Below are 20,354 nucleotides of genomic sequence, written 5' to 3' on the forward strand. Positions count from 1 at the left end.
TCCGTTTGCATTGAAATTGGTTATTTCTGGTCTGTGCCAACTTTACTTGACTTGTTGTGCTGTTTTAGCTAAGTCACTTATGTAAAATTGATGTTTAATCTCAAAAGGCTCACCTGGTAAAATAAAGGCGCAATCAAATGTATACATAATAATATTTAATCCAGGTCTGCTTTAGAAATCACGTTACAGTCGTTAAACCGCGCCTCACCAGATTGAAGGCACCGACGCCCAGCTTGACCCCGCCCTCAAAGTGCCCGTGGTTGCCCCCGTGGGCGAAGCCTGAGGACTGCAGGACCGAATGGAGCTCTCTGCCGGGGGGGAGAGGGGGGAACAAAACGCACAGTTAATAAATACACTTTTTATTTAATAGTGTGTCAAACTATAATAAAGTCCAAAGGGCAAGGGTAGTTATCCATAGACAATTACCTTACGTTGCCCATTATTTTTTCTGTTTTTTGTTGTGATTTATTTCTCACATCCACCCACCACCCACCCCCCCCCCCCCCCCCCACACACACACACACACACACACACCACACACACACACACACACACACACACACACACACACACACACACACACACACACACACACACACACACACACACACACACGGGGGCGTACATGTTTATTCATATAACAGGTATTCTCCTCGGTTTTTCAGTTGTTCTTTCTGAATTCTGACCCAGATTCCTCTTTGAGTGTTAGAGGATAAACCTTGATAAGTGGGCATGTGGAGCTTCTGAGACTGCAGGCCGTGTCTGTCATCAAGGCCTGTACAAATACATGCACGTTTCCTGGGGTCTGATAGGGTGGCACGGTGGAGAAGGCCCGTGAAACGGGCAGGAGAATTCAATATATTCCACATTCTCACTTGTATGTCTGGTAGCTGTTCCTCACTTTGATCCCTCCTTTAATGAAACTGATCATGTTTTCATCCTGAATGAGTAGGAGAGAGAAACAGAACGAGATACATTAGAAAATCAGGAAGTACAGAAAATAAATCAGAAGTAAAAGAGATAAACAGAATATATATTATTTATATATAAATAAAATGTTGTTATTTTCCTTCCAGGTAACGCGCTGATTGTGTGTTATAAAGTACATGCTCTAACCTGAAGGAAGGTTAGGGCTGCCCTCTGCAGGAGACATTCGGCATAGCACACCTCAGCGTGCAGTTCCTCTGAGGTGAAAATGATTACATCACAGTTATCTTCAGTCAAACAGCCTCAAAGCACTAGCGCAGTAGAGCTCGGATGCTGCAGCATGACAGAGCAACACACACACACACACACACACACACACACACACCACACACACACACACACACACACACACACACACACACACACACACACACCACACCACACACACTCACAAACACACATACAAGAACGCACACACACACACACACATACACACACACACAGGATACAGGTTCACACAGAAAGTCATTGATTTGCATGTGACAAACCCCTCATTCATAACAACCATCAATGCGTAGAATCCTTATTAAATACGAGAGAATCTATCCATTAATGCTGAAATAGTGTCTGTTCTTTCACCGTCCATTATTTTGCCATCAGGGGGAGATTATATTACTACTTAATATATGACATGATGTGATGAAATGATGACTATATATATATATATATATATATTATATATATATATAGTATATAGTTATATACGGTTAATATATATACAGTATATATAATATATATATTATAGGCTATATATATAGTACAATATAGAATAAATAACATAATATGATAATGTGACAATTAAATCCCATGAGTCATTACATGTGATTCATCATCTTATATATAAAACACAACTAAATTACTAACATGGTACTCAATCATTTAGCACATGATACTGACCTTCCGTAAAGTTTTTGCTGGCAAAAGTCGACTTTTTACGGTATCTAGCAAAATCAAAACAAGAGATGTACAGAACAGTAAATCATCCAAAATCAAATGCATGAAAAAATACATTTGCTTCAAGGTCAGGCTGCTGTGCGGATGTACGTTGTTACTGTCAATGCTTCATTGGGTTCAGGGAAACACCATAACCCAGCCCCGCAGAAAGCTTCGCAGTGTAAAGACGAAACCCGTTAAGAACCGAAACATAAGAGAAAAAAACATGAATTCTGCATGGGCTGAGAGAAGCTCTTTCAATGCTTCTGAGCTGAGGTTGGTGACATGATGACGAATGGGTGTGGTTTGGCCGATCAAATCTAATTATGGGATGTCTGCTCTGTGTTGGCAAGTTGGGCGGACTTGACATGTGAGACGCCCGTTTTCCCAGCGTGATTCTAGAGTGTGGCGAGTGGTTGTGAAATGTCCCTGGCTGGTAGGACTGAGGGCCTCCAAGAGCTCTGCCCTCTGCTGCTGGCACACCAATGGATGTTAGCCACAACAAGGATAGCTTCAAGCTTAGCTCAAAAGAGACGATGCCCAAGGGTGTGGCATGATATATCTTCTAGGAACACAAACATACATTGCTTTCTCGATGGAATCCATTCACCCTCAATGCTGACCTGAAGAGGATTTATGCAGAATAACAAAATAATATGATTTGAAAAACGAATTCTGGGTGACATCCCACTATAACATTATTCTATGGGCGGCATTCGCTTAGGAAGTAGAGCTTCTTGTCTGGTTCGATCTCAGGCTACTCCTAGCTAAGTGTCCCTGAGCAAGATATCTAACGATAACTGCCCCCAACGAGCTGGCTACCTTATATAGTTGACCCCGTCGGTATGGATGAATGTGTGAATGTGTGGAAGCGCCTTGATTAGCCCAGAGTCTAAAAAGCATTACATAAATGCAGTTTACTTACCATCCCTGACTTCCAATGTACAGTGCATCGCAACACACACACACACACACACACACACACACACACACACACACACACACACACACACACACACACACACACACACACACACACACACACACACACACACACACACACACACACACACACACACATCATGGAAGACATCCCCACACCGGTCTCACCGCTGGCAGACTGCCTGGGCCTCCTTCATGGTGTTGCCGGCAGCCAGGATGTGGGCCGGTTCAAAGGTCATCATGGCCTGCATCTCCAAGATGGTGGCGTAGGTCAGCGCATGATACATGCTGTCTTTGGTCCTGTACAAAGGAAGGGGTGAGTAGGGGTGAGTAAAATACGATACAATAAGATAATACAGATTACTCTATTGTCAGAGCAAGTCTGAAATTTGTCTTGAATCCCGGCAGCTCTATTTACAACAACACAGACAAGACAGGACCCACAAGACCAACAAATAAAATTTTAATATAAGCATACATCATACCATTACAACAACCGACGACAACATTTAAGGCCCGTCAGCATGCATTCGGTCTGGGATTAAGTGCCTGATTCAGTTCGAGGATTGACTGGTGAACGAAAGAGTGCTTCAGTCTAACCTTTCTGAATGTTGGAACCCTATGTTTCCGGTTTGATACTAGTATATTGTATTCTGTGTTTGGGATGTGGTTGGGGTTGAAGGAGAGGAAGGGAGGGTGAGTAGGGGTGAGATTGAACCCGAAGCCAAGCTCTACGAAAGAGGATGGAGGAATCGGGTCATGTGAGAATGACGGGGAATGGTTCATTCACAATGACGTGATAAGCTGACGGAACAGAGAAAGGTTTGATGGAGGACAACCTATGGCTGCTGCCCAGCCATTCTCCCTGCATGCCGATGTCTGCTGCTACCGTCACACCCTAACTCCCCCTCGGGACAACCTACATCTCTGGCTATCTGTACATCGAGAGAGGCGATCTATGACATTGTCGGCACACACAAACACGTCAAAACCCTGTGATTTAGCTTTGTCCTAAAAATAATGGAACACGCACGCGCACACAGACACACACACACACACTAAAACACACAAACGCATGCACACACACAAACACACACACACACACACACACAATCCAACCAAACAGGACTGACTAAAATAGATTAGGGAACAATGTGGATATGGGAGAAGTTCGACGTGGAATGCTGTATGTCTACATAATCGACATTTCACTGCCTTTACAATCATTCATGTGACCGGCAAACATCCAGCCATCCCTGAATGTGGACATTAGCACGGTGAACCAATCGGCTCTGACCACTATTACTCTATTCATCAAGATAATGCAGTACAGCCGTTGCATTCATATTGTAATGCAGTTATGCTAGCGTATATGTCTGCAGATGTATGTGTGTGTGTGCGCGTGCGTGTGTGTGTGTGTGTGTGTGTGTGTGTGTGTGCGTGCGTGCGTGCGTGTGTGTGTGTGTGTGTGTGTGCCCGTGAGAGAGAAAATAAAGTCGAACATTGGAAAAATTCTAAATAAAACATTATATTATAAGTTTTATTATAAAACAGGTCAACGTTTAGTAAGCCAAACCAAGATAGGGAATCTGTTCCAGTCAATTGAAACATTTTTGGAAAAATATAATTTTATTGAAGGACTTATTAGAATTAGATTGTGCTTCCTGGTGGAGACCAGGAAGTGAGGGCGCCAATGACGTCGGCCCAGCCTACCTAAAAACAAAGGTTATGAGTTGAGCCAGAGCACTAGTCTACACTGAAAGACATCTGATCACAGCTCCCAATGGCAGAGGAGGCCCACTGCGTCACATCGATGTGGCATTACCTCACATTATGTCCTAACATCTGGGGGAGAGATACTAGTTGAACTGATCACTGGATCTCTAGTGGGCATGTGGAGAATGGGCTGAGAATCCAAAGTATTTGGCAGTGCCCTGGGACTTTAACTAGAGCCTCAGCCTCCCTGCCACAGCACGGGACCTCGCCCCTCTGTGACGACAGCTCTCGGTCAGGGAGTGCTGGTTATTTTTACCTCTGTGCTTTAAAAAAACAGCGCAAAGGAGGGGGCGCTACTGGAGTGCTTAGTGCCTCGTCATCTCGCATGTACGTCCTGACAACAGGGAGAAAGTACTTTATGTACTGTCTCTCTACCGCCGTGGGTTTCTGCCCATCTGGCCAATGTGCTTACGCACACGTGTGGCAACTCTCGGTAAATCATTTAAAGGTATATAAAACAAGACGTTTATTTTTGGTCTTGTTCTCCTTTTCTGAGCCACAGCACTGAAGCGGTGTGTCCCAGCATATAAATAAAATACATATTTGTTACGGGTGTCACCATGGACGACAAAAGCCCCTCCCTCAGCTGTGTGAGTCCGGGTATAGCAAAACCTCTGTACCATCTGGACCCAGACGCTCCCGAAGCCTCACTGAAGAGGAATGGATCGGAAAGACTCGAAGTGACGCTTTGCCGACCAGCATGTTTGAACAGAAGGGCTGGAGTGTGTGTGTGTGTGTGTGTGTGTGTGTGTGTGTGTGTGTGTGTGTGTGTGTGTGTGTGTGTGTGGGTGTGTGTGTGTGTGTGTGTGTGTGTGTGTGTGTGTGTGTGTGTGTGTGTGTGTGTGTGTGTGTGTGTGTGTGTGCTGGCCCAGATTCTGTGGGTGGAAACTGCTCGGATGTGAAAGGGGATCTGCTGTAACTTGAACATAAATTGACACGTTATCTCGAAACCTCCCACCGTTTATTATGTTTGAACAGTGAGCCTGGCAAACAAACGCATAAAAGTGCGTATTTGTGCCTGTGTGGGTGTGTTTTGTGTGTGTACGTACCCAAATGCCTTTGTGTCAAGCTAAAAATCACGTCAAATTTTTTGTATGTCTTCAAGGATCTTAGCTTTTTCCACCCTAATAGAAAATGCATGACCGCATTACGATTTCTACAGTAAGAGCCGAGAAAACAAACCCGATGAATCCAGTGGCCGATGAAAGGGGCTCATTGAGGTGGTTCTGAACAGTATTGAATTTAAGGAGGAAAGCTCTCCTGTTTAATCTAAGTGTTTCCGTACATGCAGCAATCTATGTGGTGTGTGTCATTAGGATGGGGAGCCCACTCCGAACACTGGACTGACCAGTGTACCGGAGGACAAACCAACCGGGTCCCGACATGGGCAACGAGGAAGTAGAGACTGGACAATAGGAAGAGAAAGTTTCATTGCATGTAGACAAAGAGAGATAGATGATTCAATTGCATTAGTTTTAAGGCGCAGTTCCGCTTCATGAATAACCTAATCAACCCAATAGCCTACAATCCATTTAGCCCCTGGGTAGCTCGGGGGGGCACCACTGGGGTCAGAGGGTGGGACGATGTTATGGAGTTTTGTACAGACAAATATCAATGAAACTGCAAAGCCACGTGGTTTCAATAACACGTCTGACGTGTGCAGTTGGCATGACTCCGCGGCGGGTAAATCATCAGGAACACTTCTGACAGCGTAATGACCAAGTCATTGTCCACGTACTATTGATGTTGTAAAACTTTACAGCACGTCCAGAACATTGCAGCTAATCCGCTCGTTCACTCAGTCAAGAGATCACTTCCACCAGTCCCCATCAAGCACTCATACAGGTAACAAACTCCCATCCTCAACACCTGTTATACACCCCATGGCCCCGCTCTTTTATATCATGTGAAGTTCCTTATAGGACAGAGAGAAGTGCTCTATAAATATATCTATATATTTTTTTTTGTATTATATATGCATAGATAGTAGGTTACAGAAGAGCGTGTGAATGAAACATAAAATGGAATCCCTTCCCTCCAGCTCGTACCACTTCCCCCTTACGTGGAAAGAAGATACGTTGGCCTAGCAGGAATACACAGATCCCCAAACAAGGGGCTCCAGGTAAACCTATACTTTGTGTACTTTACCGGCTTCCCAACAGAGCGGGAGCGCTGGTATTGTGTACGCTGAGGCGAACCCAGGAGGGAACGAGCTGACCGGGAAAAAGGGACGAGATGAAGGCCACGATAATGGGACGGGAGAATCCTCCGTGAACAATGGGAGAAACCCGACGACTGCAGCGGAGCACAATAGCGCATGTTAGGTGTGGGAGAGGGAGTTGTGTGTTATGTGAACGCCACTGTAATGTGAGCAACGAACCGCGCGGCCACAGCGCAGCCAATCAGACTCCAGGCCCTTCACGACAAAGCTCTTCCCAGAGGCCTAGCCGTAGATACCTTCCCATTGTTTTGAAGGGGAATCTAAGGATTTAGGATGTAGGATTTAGGATGATTCGAGTTTTAAACTCAATATACGCATACTCTTCGATCTAAAGTCGACTTACAGTGATTATTCCTCTTTGGTGTTTGCTTGCTCAAGGACTTCAGACGTTTGGGGATCGAACCCAGATCCACTACACTATCCTTTCCCCCAGATATACATAAATATATTGGTTAAATGAATACGTTCAATGGCTCTTCTTTTAAGATGTTACAAAGTCCCCCACACCCCGCTTGTGCACTTATTATATGTTCATCCTGGCACTAAATGTACACACTTATTTTATGTTGTACGTCCCTGCACTAGAAAATATTACTTAGCATTGTGTAGCATCTTATCCTAGCCAAACGGATAAGATGGGTTAATTGAACAATCGTAAGTGCTAGGCACTTGGTTCTATGAACATCCTTACTATACCGACGGCGATAAATTGTTTCTCTTTCTTCTGACAAAAATGTACTTTTGCACAAATTGTAAGTCACTCTGGATTAAAGCATCAGCTAAATGACCTAAATGTAAATGTGCTGTATCACTCCTCTGGAAGCCTTGCATCACTTTGGATTCGTGTGTGTGTCGACTTCAAAGTGTTGAATGAGCGTGTGTGTCTCTGGCCCCGACTGAACATGAACCAGAGCCTGAGAAGAAGCGCTGCGCCGGTGGCAGCGCCCGGGTCCTCCTCCCACCTGGTTCGGAGCCGGGCCAGGGCCTCCTCAAAGTCGTTGCTGAGGAACAGGTCCAGAGCGGCCATGCAGTCCTCCAGCGCCACGGTGAGCTCTGAGGGCTGGCACCTGAGGAGCACAGCAAAGGACCAATCAGAGGAGAGCACACCACAGGACCAATCAGAGGGAGAGTACATCACAGGACCAATCAGAGGAGCGTACAGCACAGGACCAATCAGAGGAGAGCACACTACAGGACCAATCAGAGGGAGAGTACATCACAGGACCAATCAGAGGAGCGCACACCACAGGACCAATCAGAGGGAGAGTACATCACAGGACCAATCAGAGGAGCGCACAGCACCGGACCAATCAGAGGAGAGCACACCACAGGACCAATCAGAGGGAGAGTACATCACAGGACCAATCAGAGGAGCGCACAGCACAGGACCAATCAGAGGAGCGCACACCACAGGACCAATCAGAGGGAGAGTACATCACAGGACCAATCAGAGGAGCGCACACCACAGGACCAATCAGATGGAGAGTACATCACAGGACCAATCAGAGGAGCGCACACCACAGGCCCAATCAGAGGAGCGCACACCACAGGACCAATCAGAGGAGCGCTCAGCACAGGACCAATCAGAGGGAGAGTACATCACAGGACCAATCAGAGGAGCGCACACCACAGGACCAATCAGAGGAGCGCACACCACAGGACCAATCAGAGGAGCGCTCAGCACAGGACCAATCAGAGGGAGAGTACATCACAGGACCAATCAGAGGAGGGCACACCACAGGACCAATCAGAGGGAGAGTACATCACAGGACCAATCAGAGGGAGGTAACACAACGAGACAACATCAGATCAATATCACAGTGCAATACATTCAGTCCTTTGGTTGGTACTTAGATGCTCTACGAGCAAGATTGGCGAAGAGCTATTGCAGCAGAAGAGATCGATATTGGATTAATGAATGGCGAGTTTGATGAGTCACATTTGAATAGTAGGACCTACACTGGGGCCTATTGAATCCCTGGCATGTCACATTTGCCTGTTTATTACAGTGGGGAAATCAAATGAAAAGGGAACTTTGTGATCGATTATTAGGTTACGGAGTCTAGATGAGTCAAATGCTTTCAAGTGGATATCCTGTAAACAAAATAGTTAGAGGCAACTATCTTAATGAGCCCATCAGTGAGTGAGCCATAGATCGTTCCAGGACTCAACAACAACAGGTATAACGATTGATTGCAAAGCACATGACTGGGGTCTGACTCATCTCCACATGCTCTGCTGCATTTCCCTTGTTCTTGGGAAGGATGTGGTTTTCATGGTCTTTCTCTTCTTCTCTTTGAACCCTACCTCCGCAGTGCAGTCTCAACCTCCCCTCGTCCTCGCATGCATATCTGTTTGCAGCATCCCCTCACGGATACCTTTACTAGCACTTTACTCAAGGGAACTGGGATAAGGGAGACCTGTTGTAGCCTGTTGTGACTCCATAAGGTAACCCTCGTCAGTCCCTCTTGCCTCACGCTCTAGAGGAGGTTTGTTTCCATGCTGGAACGTTCCCTTGTGAACACACCAAAAGAAGAAGGTGGAATAATGGTGAATTCAATTAAAAAATACACGTGCATGTGCAATTGCCAGGTGCTGATAAAACCTTGAGCATGATTGAATGGGAAAGATCAAGCAGGCCCTTGAGTGCTGACACCGTGGAAACATGGGTTCTCAGTGTGACACGGGGCTAGTTAAGAGGAGCAGGCCATAGAGGATCGCAGAGGTAGGAATTACTGTCGCACTGGCGCGGAACCCTCTGAGTTAGTCCATCACATGGAGCATGTGATCCTCACATGACAACCGTGTCTATGGTGTTCACGGGCGGCCTTTTGAGGCAGCAAATGCTGGGATTCACCACATGTGTTTCAAGTGTGTCCTGTGCAGCCAGTGTGTTGGTAAAGGGTTAAACCATGAAGATCACATGATTTGCCTATTTCTGCCTCCAGCTACGGGATGAAAACAACAGCAACAGAATACCTTCGGTCGAACAACCAACACTGTGAACAAAACAAACCACCAGGGGCTGTGTTCAGGTACAATGAGACTCTAGCTTCCTTCATGCGTGCGTCTAAGTGAGTGGCCAGTCCTGCCTGCCTCACACAAAAACAAAAACACCAACACTGCATTTTATCTTTCAAGTCAAACATCTCAATGTGGATCAAACAAAGCAACGTCACAATGCTATTCTTAAAGCAATACAGTGTGATGTAACTTAAAAGTAAAGCTACTCAGTGTGCTGCTCACAGTTTTAATTAGAGAAGATGATGAACAGCATAATGTTTGACCGCTGTTGTGGAGACGAGGAGTCTGAATTGGGCATGATTACTTTTCCTTGCCTCCATGTAATTTCATCTGTGCAGCAAAACAGTTTATCAATAGAGCTCAAATCATCAAGCCACACAGAAATGTAAAGCTTGTAAAGCGTATAAATCCGCAGAGCTGTGCATTGCATTTCTTTGTGAGATCAAATAAAGCTTTATCGATAACAAAGCAAGGACCTTAGAACGGACTCAGGTGGAACACCACGCATTATGCCTAAAAGCAGAATACAGACTACCTGTTACTATAATACAGTAACATGAAAGTCAAGAGACATAACGTGTCTTTGAGGAATGAGGTTAGCCAGGCTTGACCGGGATAACACAGACCAACCCTTTCCGTCTAGTCTTTGGCATAAAACGTGACGGCCACTATCCAATAAGATAATGACTCTCTCGCAGCAAGAGTCTTCATCCTGAGCTAGTTTACAACCCTAATAAAGGCAGGCACAAAAACCAGAAGAAGGCAAACATGTTATCGAGGGTTAAGAAGGCTCTGTATATGCTTAGGCGACAATCTCTTACCAGGATTCAAGGTGCCTTTGTTTATTCCCACCCGTGCACTTGTGTAACCATATGCATAGTTACTCATAGCCAAGTTTATGTAGCGCCTGGACAGATAGCACTTACATAAGGAGCCCAGGTACCCAGACATGGGCCCCAGTATTATACACAGAAGGCCTAAATGGCCCTGCAGGTGTAGCTTATGGCCAGCTGTTCAATCACACTTCTGCCCATCACAGTCTCTGCAATTCACAGCGATATGCCTTCAAGCTCTGGTGGTTTTCCTTGATAGATGCACACACAGAAGAGTTGGAAAGATCACTTTCAAGGCTAAAAACCTGTTTGCCTTCTCCTCACAAAAAGATGAGAGAAAAGAGCTTTAACTTTAACATAATAATTAAAACGTAGTAATTAAATCCGACTTTTTCACACACAAGCCCACAAAACACACACACACACACACACACACACACACACACACACACACACACACACACACACACACACACACACACACACACACACACACACACACACACACACACACACACACACATACTTTCTCTAGCACAATAACGCTGGCTAATGACAGAGGGCTGACCAGGGTCAAACATATGACCAGCATTTGGCTGTACTTCCCGAACTCTGTCAAGCCCAAAGGTAGCTTATGTCACCATTCACTGCAGCGTGAAACATGGGAAATAGGGTCATTCAGCAGGCATAGCTTGCATGAAGTTGGAACCTTGATGAGATTATTACAATTATTCATAAAATACCAGAAATTCTCCTAACAACAAACAATAAACAGTTAAATAAAATCACAGAAAATAAATAATGGCTCATAGCTCACAAAACCGCACAACACAAAGATAATGATTAAAACAATATGCAAATTAAGTACAGTTGTAGTTTCTGCAATGGCAGCGTCCATAGCAACCGCCATATTAACTAGCAACGATAGGATAGAACGATAGAAATCTGGTGAGACCTGAAAGAATATTCAGTATAACTAACAAACTTAACATCAAATACATTCGTAGAACAAAGATTCAGAATATATAATGCACATTTCTCCCTAGAATTATCAACTCGCATCTTAATAGATTTTTGCAGACAGAAACTTTACTCTGTCAATCTGACTTGTCTTTTAGAATTCAGGCAAATAGAGAAAAACAGGCCAAAATAACGTAGGCATTTCACAATTTTTGAGCCGTTATGCTGAAACAAATTCGTTTTCCTCTGTGGAGTAACGTATCTATTACACATTTGGAGAGAGACTGGATAGGCACTGTAAAGCAACTTTTTAGACTGATGTCTAGCGGTATCCTAACGGTATCCCACTGTCGTCTCAAAATCATTCAGGAAAAACATGATTTACAACTGAAGGCACTAAATCTGCTTGCAGCTCTAGATAATTATACAACTACAGGCAATGCCCGAATAGAGTACACAGGCACGTGACGAGGAACAACAAACTCAGTGTGTCACCCTCCAGCATGTTGGAGGCTTTCCCTTAACCGTAACACAATAACCGAGTCCTAAATGAAAGAAGAAATGCCATGACAACAACCACAATGGCCTCTGTGAGTGAGACGCAGGACGTCCCATACCGCACATTATCCCGACGACTAATCGAATACAAAGTCAGCATGTCTGTCATTCTCAATTGATTTCTCTTGAGGGTTTCAAGATGGTCTCTCTCTCAAAAACACACACACACACACACGCATGAACACACACACACGCACACATACTAACTTGCGCACATACACGCAGACACACACACACATAATCATGCCACCACATTATAAATAAGCAAGTCGAGTAATTACGCACAGATACACATATACATAACCATCACGTGACATCACCACAAAATGCAAAGCTGATGGGCTGATCGGCATTAGTGTTATATTATGTAACACATATTTACTTTCAAAGCCGCTGAACTCATTGAGCTGGTATGACAAAAGAGGGGAGTTTCTGCGATATTGGTCCGGCCAGTTGTTCTGCATGCTTTGCTCTGTGTGTGTCGCCTAAACCTTTAAAAAACAGACGTAGGCTCCATTACAGCGGCAACGAGCACAGTAAGCTCTGCGTGCTGTACCGTCAACACAATAACTAGCCTATTTAGCACACACACACACACACACACACACACACACACACACACACACACACACACACACACACACACAGGCACACACTTTTTACTGATTACACATAACAATAGCTTATAGCAGAGGAACTAAAAGGGACACTCATACTTACACACATACATATACATAAACACACACACAGACACATACACACACACAGACCTACGCCACGATTGTCAATGCCACGCAGCAGCAGCAGCAGGACCAAAGTATCTTACCCATTTGAATGACTCTGTTCTTCTCCTGACATTTTCATCTGGCAGACCGTGTGTGTGCGTGTGTCTGTGTATGTGTCTGTGAGATCAAGAGTATAAACAGAGAGAGATGGAGAGGATGAATAGCAGAAGTGACCGTATGCCTCAGGCCCTTCCGGTAGTGCAGTGCAATGAACTACAGCTTTCCCCTCTGTATCTCTCTCTCTAGATCTCTCTTTCTATCTCTCTCTCTTTCTGGCTCTCCCTAGCTCTGGCTCTCTCTAGCTCTCTCTCTCTCTCTCTCTCTCAATCTCCCTCCCTCTCTCTCTGTCTTTTTCTGGCACTCCCTCTCTTCAGAATCTCTCTCTCTCTCTCTCTCTCTCTCTCTCTCTCTCTCTCTCTCTCTCTCTCTCTCTCTCTCTCTCTCTCTCTCTCTCTCTTGCAGCACTAGCAGCAGCACAGAGGAAGGCAGACGTGAAAGGAGGCGAGTGGAAGGAGGGGTCGAGGCGAGGGAGGGTTGATAGAGAGAGGAGGAGGAGGAGGAGGAGGAGGAGGAGGAGGAGGAGGAGGAGGAGGAGAAACAGAAACGGCTCTTAATGAGATCAGGATGACTACCTCACAAAAGAGAGCAAACACATTTTATCTACACACTGAAAAGGACGGCTGGCCATACACTGACACAAACATGCACGCACACAAACACACACGCACACAAACACACACACACACACACACGCACAACCACACACAGACTTGTCCCTTAACTCTCTCTAGTCCCTCTCTCTCCCCCACCCTTTTCCCATCGTCGTCCTCATGCTACTCGAGTACTACACCCTGATTGGTTGATGCAGAAACAGGGGTGTGGCTTCATCCCTATCAAAACCCTCTATGTACCTTTTACATAAGATGTGAAATCAACAACTGAACCACCGGCAGAGAACGAGAGAGAGAGAAAATAGAGAAAATAGATAAGTATCTAGAGAAAGAAATAGAACAGTACAAAACTGCTTGGCAACTGCCTGCAACGAACAGGATGGTGATGTCAGGAAAGAAAGTAGAGAGAGAGAGAGAGAGAGAGAGAGAGAGAGAGAGAGAGAGAGAGAGAGAGAGAGAGAGAGAGAGAGAGAGAGGGAGAGAGAGAAAAGAGAGAGAGAGAGAGAGAGAGAGAGGGAGAGAGAGAAAAGAGAGAGAGAGAGAGAGAGAGAGAGAGAGAGAGAGAGAGAGAGAGAGAGAGAGAGAGAGAGAGAGAGAGAGGTTTAGAGACAGAGAGAGATACAGAGCGAGTGCAAAAGAGTGAATGAAGTCAATTAAGTGAATGAGTGGAAGGATGTGCCATAACACAATTAAATGCATATGTGTGCAGGTGGAGCAAACTGCAGTGTGGAGCCAGCAGCTGAACACTGCAGTGGGCAGACCGACAGCGTGTTCTCTGAGGCCTGCAGGAGCCTGCAGGAGCATGCAGAACCAGAACACAGCCCCCAGAGGGGTGCAGCAGCCCTCTGTTCCCGGTCTCCACTGACACCTAAGACCTTGTGGCAGCAAACCCTCCCCTCCATCGTGACGCAGCACAAATTAGCCACAGGTACAGCTGATGGGGTGTGTGTGTGTGTGTGTGTGTGTGTGTGTGTGTGTGTGTGTGTGTGTGTGTGTGTGTGTGTGTGTGTGTGTGTGTGTGTGTGTGTGTGTGTGTGTGTGTCAATCTATGTGTGTGTGTGTGTGTGTGTGTGTGTGTGTGTGTGTGTGTGTGTGTGTGTGTGTGTGTGTGTGTGTGTGTGTGTGTCTGTGTGTCAGTGTGTGTGTGTGTGTGTGTGTGTGTGTGTGTGTGTGTGTGTGTGTGTGTGTGTGTGTGTGTGCATGTATGTATGTGCAGAAAAAATTGCAATATATGTGAACTGACCAAGTCATCATTAAACAATAGGTAATCAATTGTTAGATAGAGATTCTCTGAAAGCCTGTATAAATATACCTCTTATATACACAGACACACACACACACACACACACACACACACACACACACACACACACACACACACACACACACACACACACACACACACACACACACACACACACACACACAGAGAGCTGGGGTTCATTAGTCGCTATACATTGTCCACGGACGTTCTTGGTTCCCATTACTGCAAACTGGAATTTGGGTTGGGAATTTCGCTGAGGCCACCATTCCATGCATTGCAGCCTGAAATGAGTGAGAGCATATCTTCTGTGTGTGTGTGTGTGTGTGTGTGTGTGTGTGTGTGTGTGTGTGTGTGTGTGTGTGTGTGTGTGTGTGTGTGTGTGTGTGTGTGTGTGTGTGTGTGTGGTGCGTGCGTGCGTGCGTGTGTGTAGGACAAGGATGGCCGGATTGGGACACATGCATGTGGCATGAAGACAGGAGGCCGCTGGTGAGGTGATGACATCCTAACTCATCACCTACCTCGACTGACTTATACACATAACCAGACACACACACACACACACACACACACACACACACACACACACACACACACACACACACACACACACACACACACACACACACACACACACACACACACACACACACACACACACACACACACACACACACACCTAGTGGTGAGGAAGGACCATGTGTTGTTAATGGATATTCCATTAACAACCTATTCAGATCTACTTAATAATTTAAAGGAGCAGTGTGTACAATTGAGTGGCATCTAGCGAGCAGACTTGGCAGAAAAGGAATATAATATTCAGAATAATGCTCCTATATATCTACATGGGAGTGGGGCCTATTCCACTGAGGCCTCCGTGTTGCACCACCATGTTTCTACAGTAGCCAATAATGGACAGACAGCTCTAGAGTGGATCCATTTTTAATTCAATCAACTTTAAATCAATGTGCTAACGAACCCCAGTGTTTCAGCTTGAATTAGAATACAATGAGCATTCTAAGAAGGAGGGGGGGGGGGGGGGGTGCCGTCCCCATGGCTACCACACATTTGTGTTCATTTTTTTGTACAGTACGTTCTGGAGGTTTCTAAGGAAGCTCTACCCGCTGTCGAACGTGCCTCGTAAACCCAGTGAGAACCAGCTTATGCTCTCTAACCATTCACAGAAATATATTCAGAGGATCCAATTATAGTCGAACTTCCCACACTTTTTAATCAAATTGTCAAATAGTGTTGAAAATGGCAGTTTGTGGGGGGGATTTTGATGAATGGACGTTCATTCTTAAATACATCCTAGGGCCTAGATGCTTCTAAGGGTTAGGGGGGTATTCCCTACATCAAGTCATATTCGAAATAGAAAGGGTTTATGCTATTCTGAGGAGGTCATGACTACACTAAACTAAAAGGTGTCATTTCCTCTTCCTGTTCTTATGTGTGCGTGTGTGGGTGTGCGTTGTACTACAAGCGGAGACATTTTGAGGATTTCAATGAACTCCACATGAAACTGTGGACCAGCAATGACCCAGAACTAAAAGACCAATTTTAGGTCTCTTAGCAGGATATGCATTCATAGTAAATGTTTGGAGAAAATAATAATCGACTCTGTGACCAAGGAAACACATCCCTTTGATGAGGTGAGATGGCAGAGATGGTTGGAGGAATTGGGTTATTGAGTAAACCACAAGGTATTTTCTCTCTTACCCATTGGGTGGTTTCATAGAGTCCTGGTTGTCGTCTGCTAACCGTAGGCTGGAAGGGAGGAACAGAATGGAGGTCATTTAAAGAAAGAGGAGAAAAGCCAGGGCTGAAAAGAGGGCCATTGTTCGGGGAACTTGATAACGAGAGCCATAGAAACACAGAGGCAGAAAAGTCCCCGGGCAACCTACTTACCACACAGGCTAATATCTGGTGGTTGAAATACTAGTCGTCTCAATAAACCTCAACAAATATGCACTAAAGTTGTAAAATAAATAATAATAAATAAAATAACAAATACAGAAAGTGGACCCCAAAATTAAACTCAAACGCAAATGGGAACACAAAATGTTGTCCATTTGATTATAACCAGTAATTCATGGAAATATGTTAACCACTTTGCCCATTTGGAGCACAGCGGGCCTACTAACATGTAATAACACTGAATGATAGGTCAGACTACCTAAAATCTGGGATGATAGGATCCATCTCTGGGCTATTAATGACTGACAACCTGGAGGAAAACAGAAAAAAAGAGTCTGTTAGACAGGATCTGTCAGCGTGTACTGTAGACCTCAACAAAACAGGCCGGTGGTGTACATGTGATGGTGTACCCGTCTTGTGTGTGTGTGTACCCGTCTTGTGTGTGTGTGTGTGTGTGTGTGTGTGTGTGTGTGTGTGTGTGTGTGTGTGTGTGTGTGTGTGTGTGTGCGCGAGTGCGAGTATAAAGTATGTGACCGAACCGGCTTGGGGAGCTTGGTCCGTCTGGGCTGTCTTTCGCCACGACAGCATCCCTGCAGAAACGTTTGTTTAGAGACAGTATAGGAAGCGGCATTACAAGCACGCGTGAAAAGTGCTATGCAAGTATTTGCATAATGAGTGGAAACTGGACAATAAATATATGTAAGGAAATATGTCATAAACAGGGCTGTTCTCAACACATTTAGAACACAAAACATTGAAGTAGGACTCTATAACATAATATTACACACATAAAGATGGATAAATCGTGTTTAAAACTGATTCTTCCCACGAGCCTACCTCCTAGCCCTATTCAACTAAATGGATTGTGGCCGCTCCTTCACACTCAATGGTGCTTCAAATAGATTTCCACGGAAATTAAGTGAAAAGTGTGGTATTGATTGTTCAACCCTGTCACTCACTGGGCTACGGTTTTAAACCCAGTTCTGCCCATCCCACCTTGCCCAGAGACGATTCCGACAGGAAAACACGAAGTTCAAATGAAGTAACATTTGATGTGGACTACTCACTTGTTGCTGTCATTTTTCTTTCCGCTTCTTCTCCAATTCGTGATAAAACTCATTCCACAAGCGGGTAAGTTCCGGGCGACAAACTTACGACTCGTGACTAAAACACGTTCATGGGGCTGAGATGTGGAGGCCCTGTACCCGGTGAGCAGCAGGGATGTAATGCCAGAATTTTTAAAGTAAAAAGTAAAATAAGACAGCCCCTGGCTCATGGGCTGCGCGGAGCCGAATAAAGATCTTCCTCCTTCCTATCTATCTGCTAGTGAAAAGGTGTTGGACCTGCCATCACCATATTAAAGCTGCCACTTGAATGTATCGGAATCTGGCTCCTAGGTCCTAAAGCGCGTTAAGTTCATGGACGGCTCCATCAGTTGACTTCGTCTAAGTGACCAAAAGAACACACAACCGAAAAGTTACACTTTCATTTTATTTTATTTTGAGATTAATGCATAACATATTATGATCAAGCCTTTGGATAATAATTAATCTCACGTGTTACAAAATATTTTTTTACATTTAAAAAGCCTCTATTGCAAGCTTAGAAATATAAGTGGTTTTTGGTTTGTAAATATAGCATTCTATACATATGACACAACGGGGTCCTGTTACCTTTAATTACAAGTGAGTTGTGTTTAATCACACAAATGTGTGCATGTCATTTCTCACTGACTACCACATGGTGTTATTATTTACAATACTAATGGAATTTGTATGAATAACTGACCTTAACATAGAACGCTATGACCACGCTGATTAGGATGGTTAGGTCTACCGCATCATTTAAGTGCCAATTTTACACATTGCTCAACAAAATCTGAAAGTTAAGATTGGTAGAAGTGTCTGACAAAGGATGTGCATTGTTTGGTCAGAAAATAAGCTGTTTCAGAGGGTAACGTCCACCGGTTTAAATCAGGTTTCTCTTATGAAGAAAAAGGATCACATTTTACTTCAGCAACGTCTATGAACTAAACTAATTTGTTTAGATCTTATTTGACTCTAAAAAAAACAATAAAAAAATCAATCACTAACATTTACGACTCACTGATTCAGGATGAAGGAGCTTGTAGTTACCGTGCAATAGGAGCCTCTTTCAAAGCCCTTCCCACTGCTCTAGTGCAACACAAAACGTTCTGCAAGATAAATCCCAGAGAGAGAGAGATAGAGATCGTGGGACAATGGGTTGACAGGCCTTTGTACAATATAGAAAAGAAACAATAATAATCTCTTCATTCACATAAGACTTTGAAATGCACCAAAGTATCAGAAAAAGAAAAAAAATCCACGAAAAAAAAAAAGGTTCTATACAAATGCCAATATAAGCAGCAGCAGCAACAACAACGTCAGCCTGGGTTGTCAGCTCCCCGCTGGTCTCCTCTGAAGGGTGCGACACCCTGTGGAGAAACGGGGGTACTGACTCAATAACAAATGACCCACATGCCAACCGTCCAAGCAAATCGTGTCAATTGACACGGAAATTAGGGGCTAACAGAAGAAACACATTACTATTGAGGGTTGTTGCGTTTTTTGTTGGGACCCTGAATTAATATTTCCTTCATATTCTCCTTCCCGTTGAATTCAGAATCTGAGAGAAGCGTACGGTGCAGACACAAGTTACACCACAAGGGGAGGAGCTGGTAGCGCTGTTTCAACATTCATATATTTGTTGCAAAGCATTGGTAAGCACATAAATTCATTCGATTTCCTTAATTGGGTTTTATATATATTTCTTTAAACAAAATTAGGATTATGGTTTGAGGAGACACTCCTCCACGCAACAGTCTGAGGGTGTTGTGGTGTTTGTGCGTTACACACTAATACAAAACATTTCATTCGTTCTCAGTTGGTATTCGAAAAAAAGAAAGAAAAAAGTTCGAGTTCTAACTGAAAAGTATGAGAGTGATTTCAAATATATGAAGCAGTTCAAGTTGTTCTGAAATGGGCTATTAGTGATAAACAAGGGCTGAGAAGCAGACTAATGTTATGTGCCCACTGAGTGCAGTGTGAAAAGTAAATCTAAGGCCAGTCATGTAGTATTGTTTCCATTTAACCCACATGCCAATATGTGTAACACTAGTATGTATAAACAGACATTCAAACACTGGCAGAGCAAGCTTTTAATGCTATTTCGATTTGTAGAAAGGGGCATTCATGTACAAGAGGCCACGTAGGGAGATGCAGTAATGTAGTATTGGTTTGCTTGTATAAATTACAATGAGCGTTGTTGACCGGCTGGTAATAAAAAAAAATACAAAAATCTGAACAGTCACTCTTGAACGAACGTGGTGGTGAAAGGGTTTTCTGTTTTTCAACGAGAACCGTCAAAATGCTCCCGAGGTCTGGACACACCGAGACCATCGCTCGCTGGCTGCAGGTCGACCCGTCCGGCTCCTCATATAATCTGACGCGTCCCGACATCCCGCCC

At 44.5% G+C, this 20,354-nt stretch overlaps 1 protein-coding gene across 2 annotated transcripts in view; it reads right to left on the reverse strand.

Annotated features, from left to right (window-relative positions):
• Positions 1 to 20,337, reverse strand: part of ttc39a (tetratricopeptide repeat domain 39A) — a 28,277-nt gene extending 7,940 nt beyond the window's left edge. Inside the window, exons 1-10 of one of the 2 annotated variants that reach the window (XM_056604314.1) lie at positions 17,936 to 20,337; positions 17,408 to 17,458; positions 17,128 to 17,178; positions 16,671 to 16,718; positions 7,822 to 7,926; positions 3,031 to 3,162; positions 1,885 to 1,928; positions 1,117 to 1,184; positions 876 to 940; positions 209 to 308 (exon numbers count right to left, since the gene is read on the reverse strand). In XM_056604314.1, the coding sequence (XP_056460289.1) occupies positions 209 to 308; positions 876 to 940; positions 1,117 to 1,184; positions 1,885 to 1,928; positions 3,031 to 3,162; positions 7,822 to 7,926; positions 16,671 to 16,718; positions 17,128 to 17,178; positions 17,408 to 17,458; positions 17,936 to 18,144 (873 nt within the window). In that variant the 5' untranslated portion in view covers positions 18,145 to 20,337. Of the gene's footprint in view, positions 1 to 208; positions 309 to 875; positions 941 to 1,116; positions 1,185 to 1,884; positions 1,929 to 3,030; positions 3,163 to 7,821; positions 7,927 to 13,060; positions 13,234 to 16,670; positions 16,719 to 17,127; positions 17,179 to 17,407; positions 17,459 to 17,935 lie in introns of those variants that run through there. The other variant, XM_056604315.1, reaches the window with a different exon arrangement.
• Positions 20,338 to 20,354: the final 17 nt, after the last annotated feature.

Source organism: Gadus chalcogrammus, chromosome 12, assembly GCF_026213295.1.
Source record: "Gadus chalcogrammus isolate NIFS_2021 chromosome 12, NIFS_Gcha_1.0, whole genome shotgun sequence".
Taxonomy (NCBI): Eukaryota; Metazoa; Chordata; class Actinopteri; order Gadiformes; family Gadidae; genus Gadus; species Gadus chalcogrammus.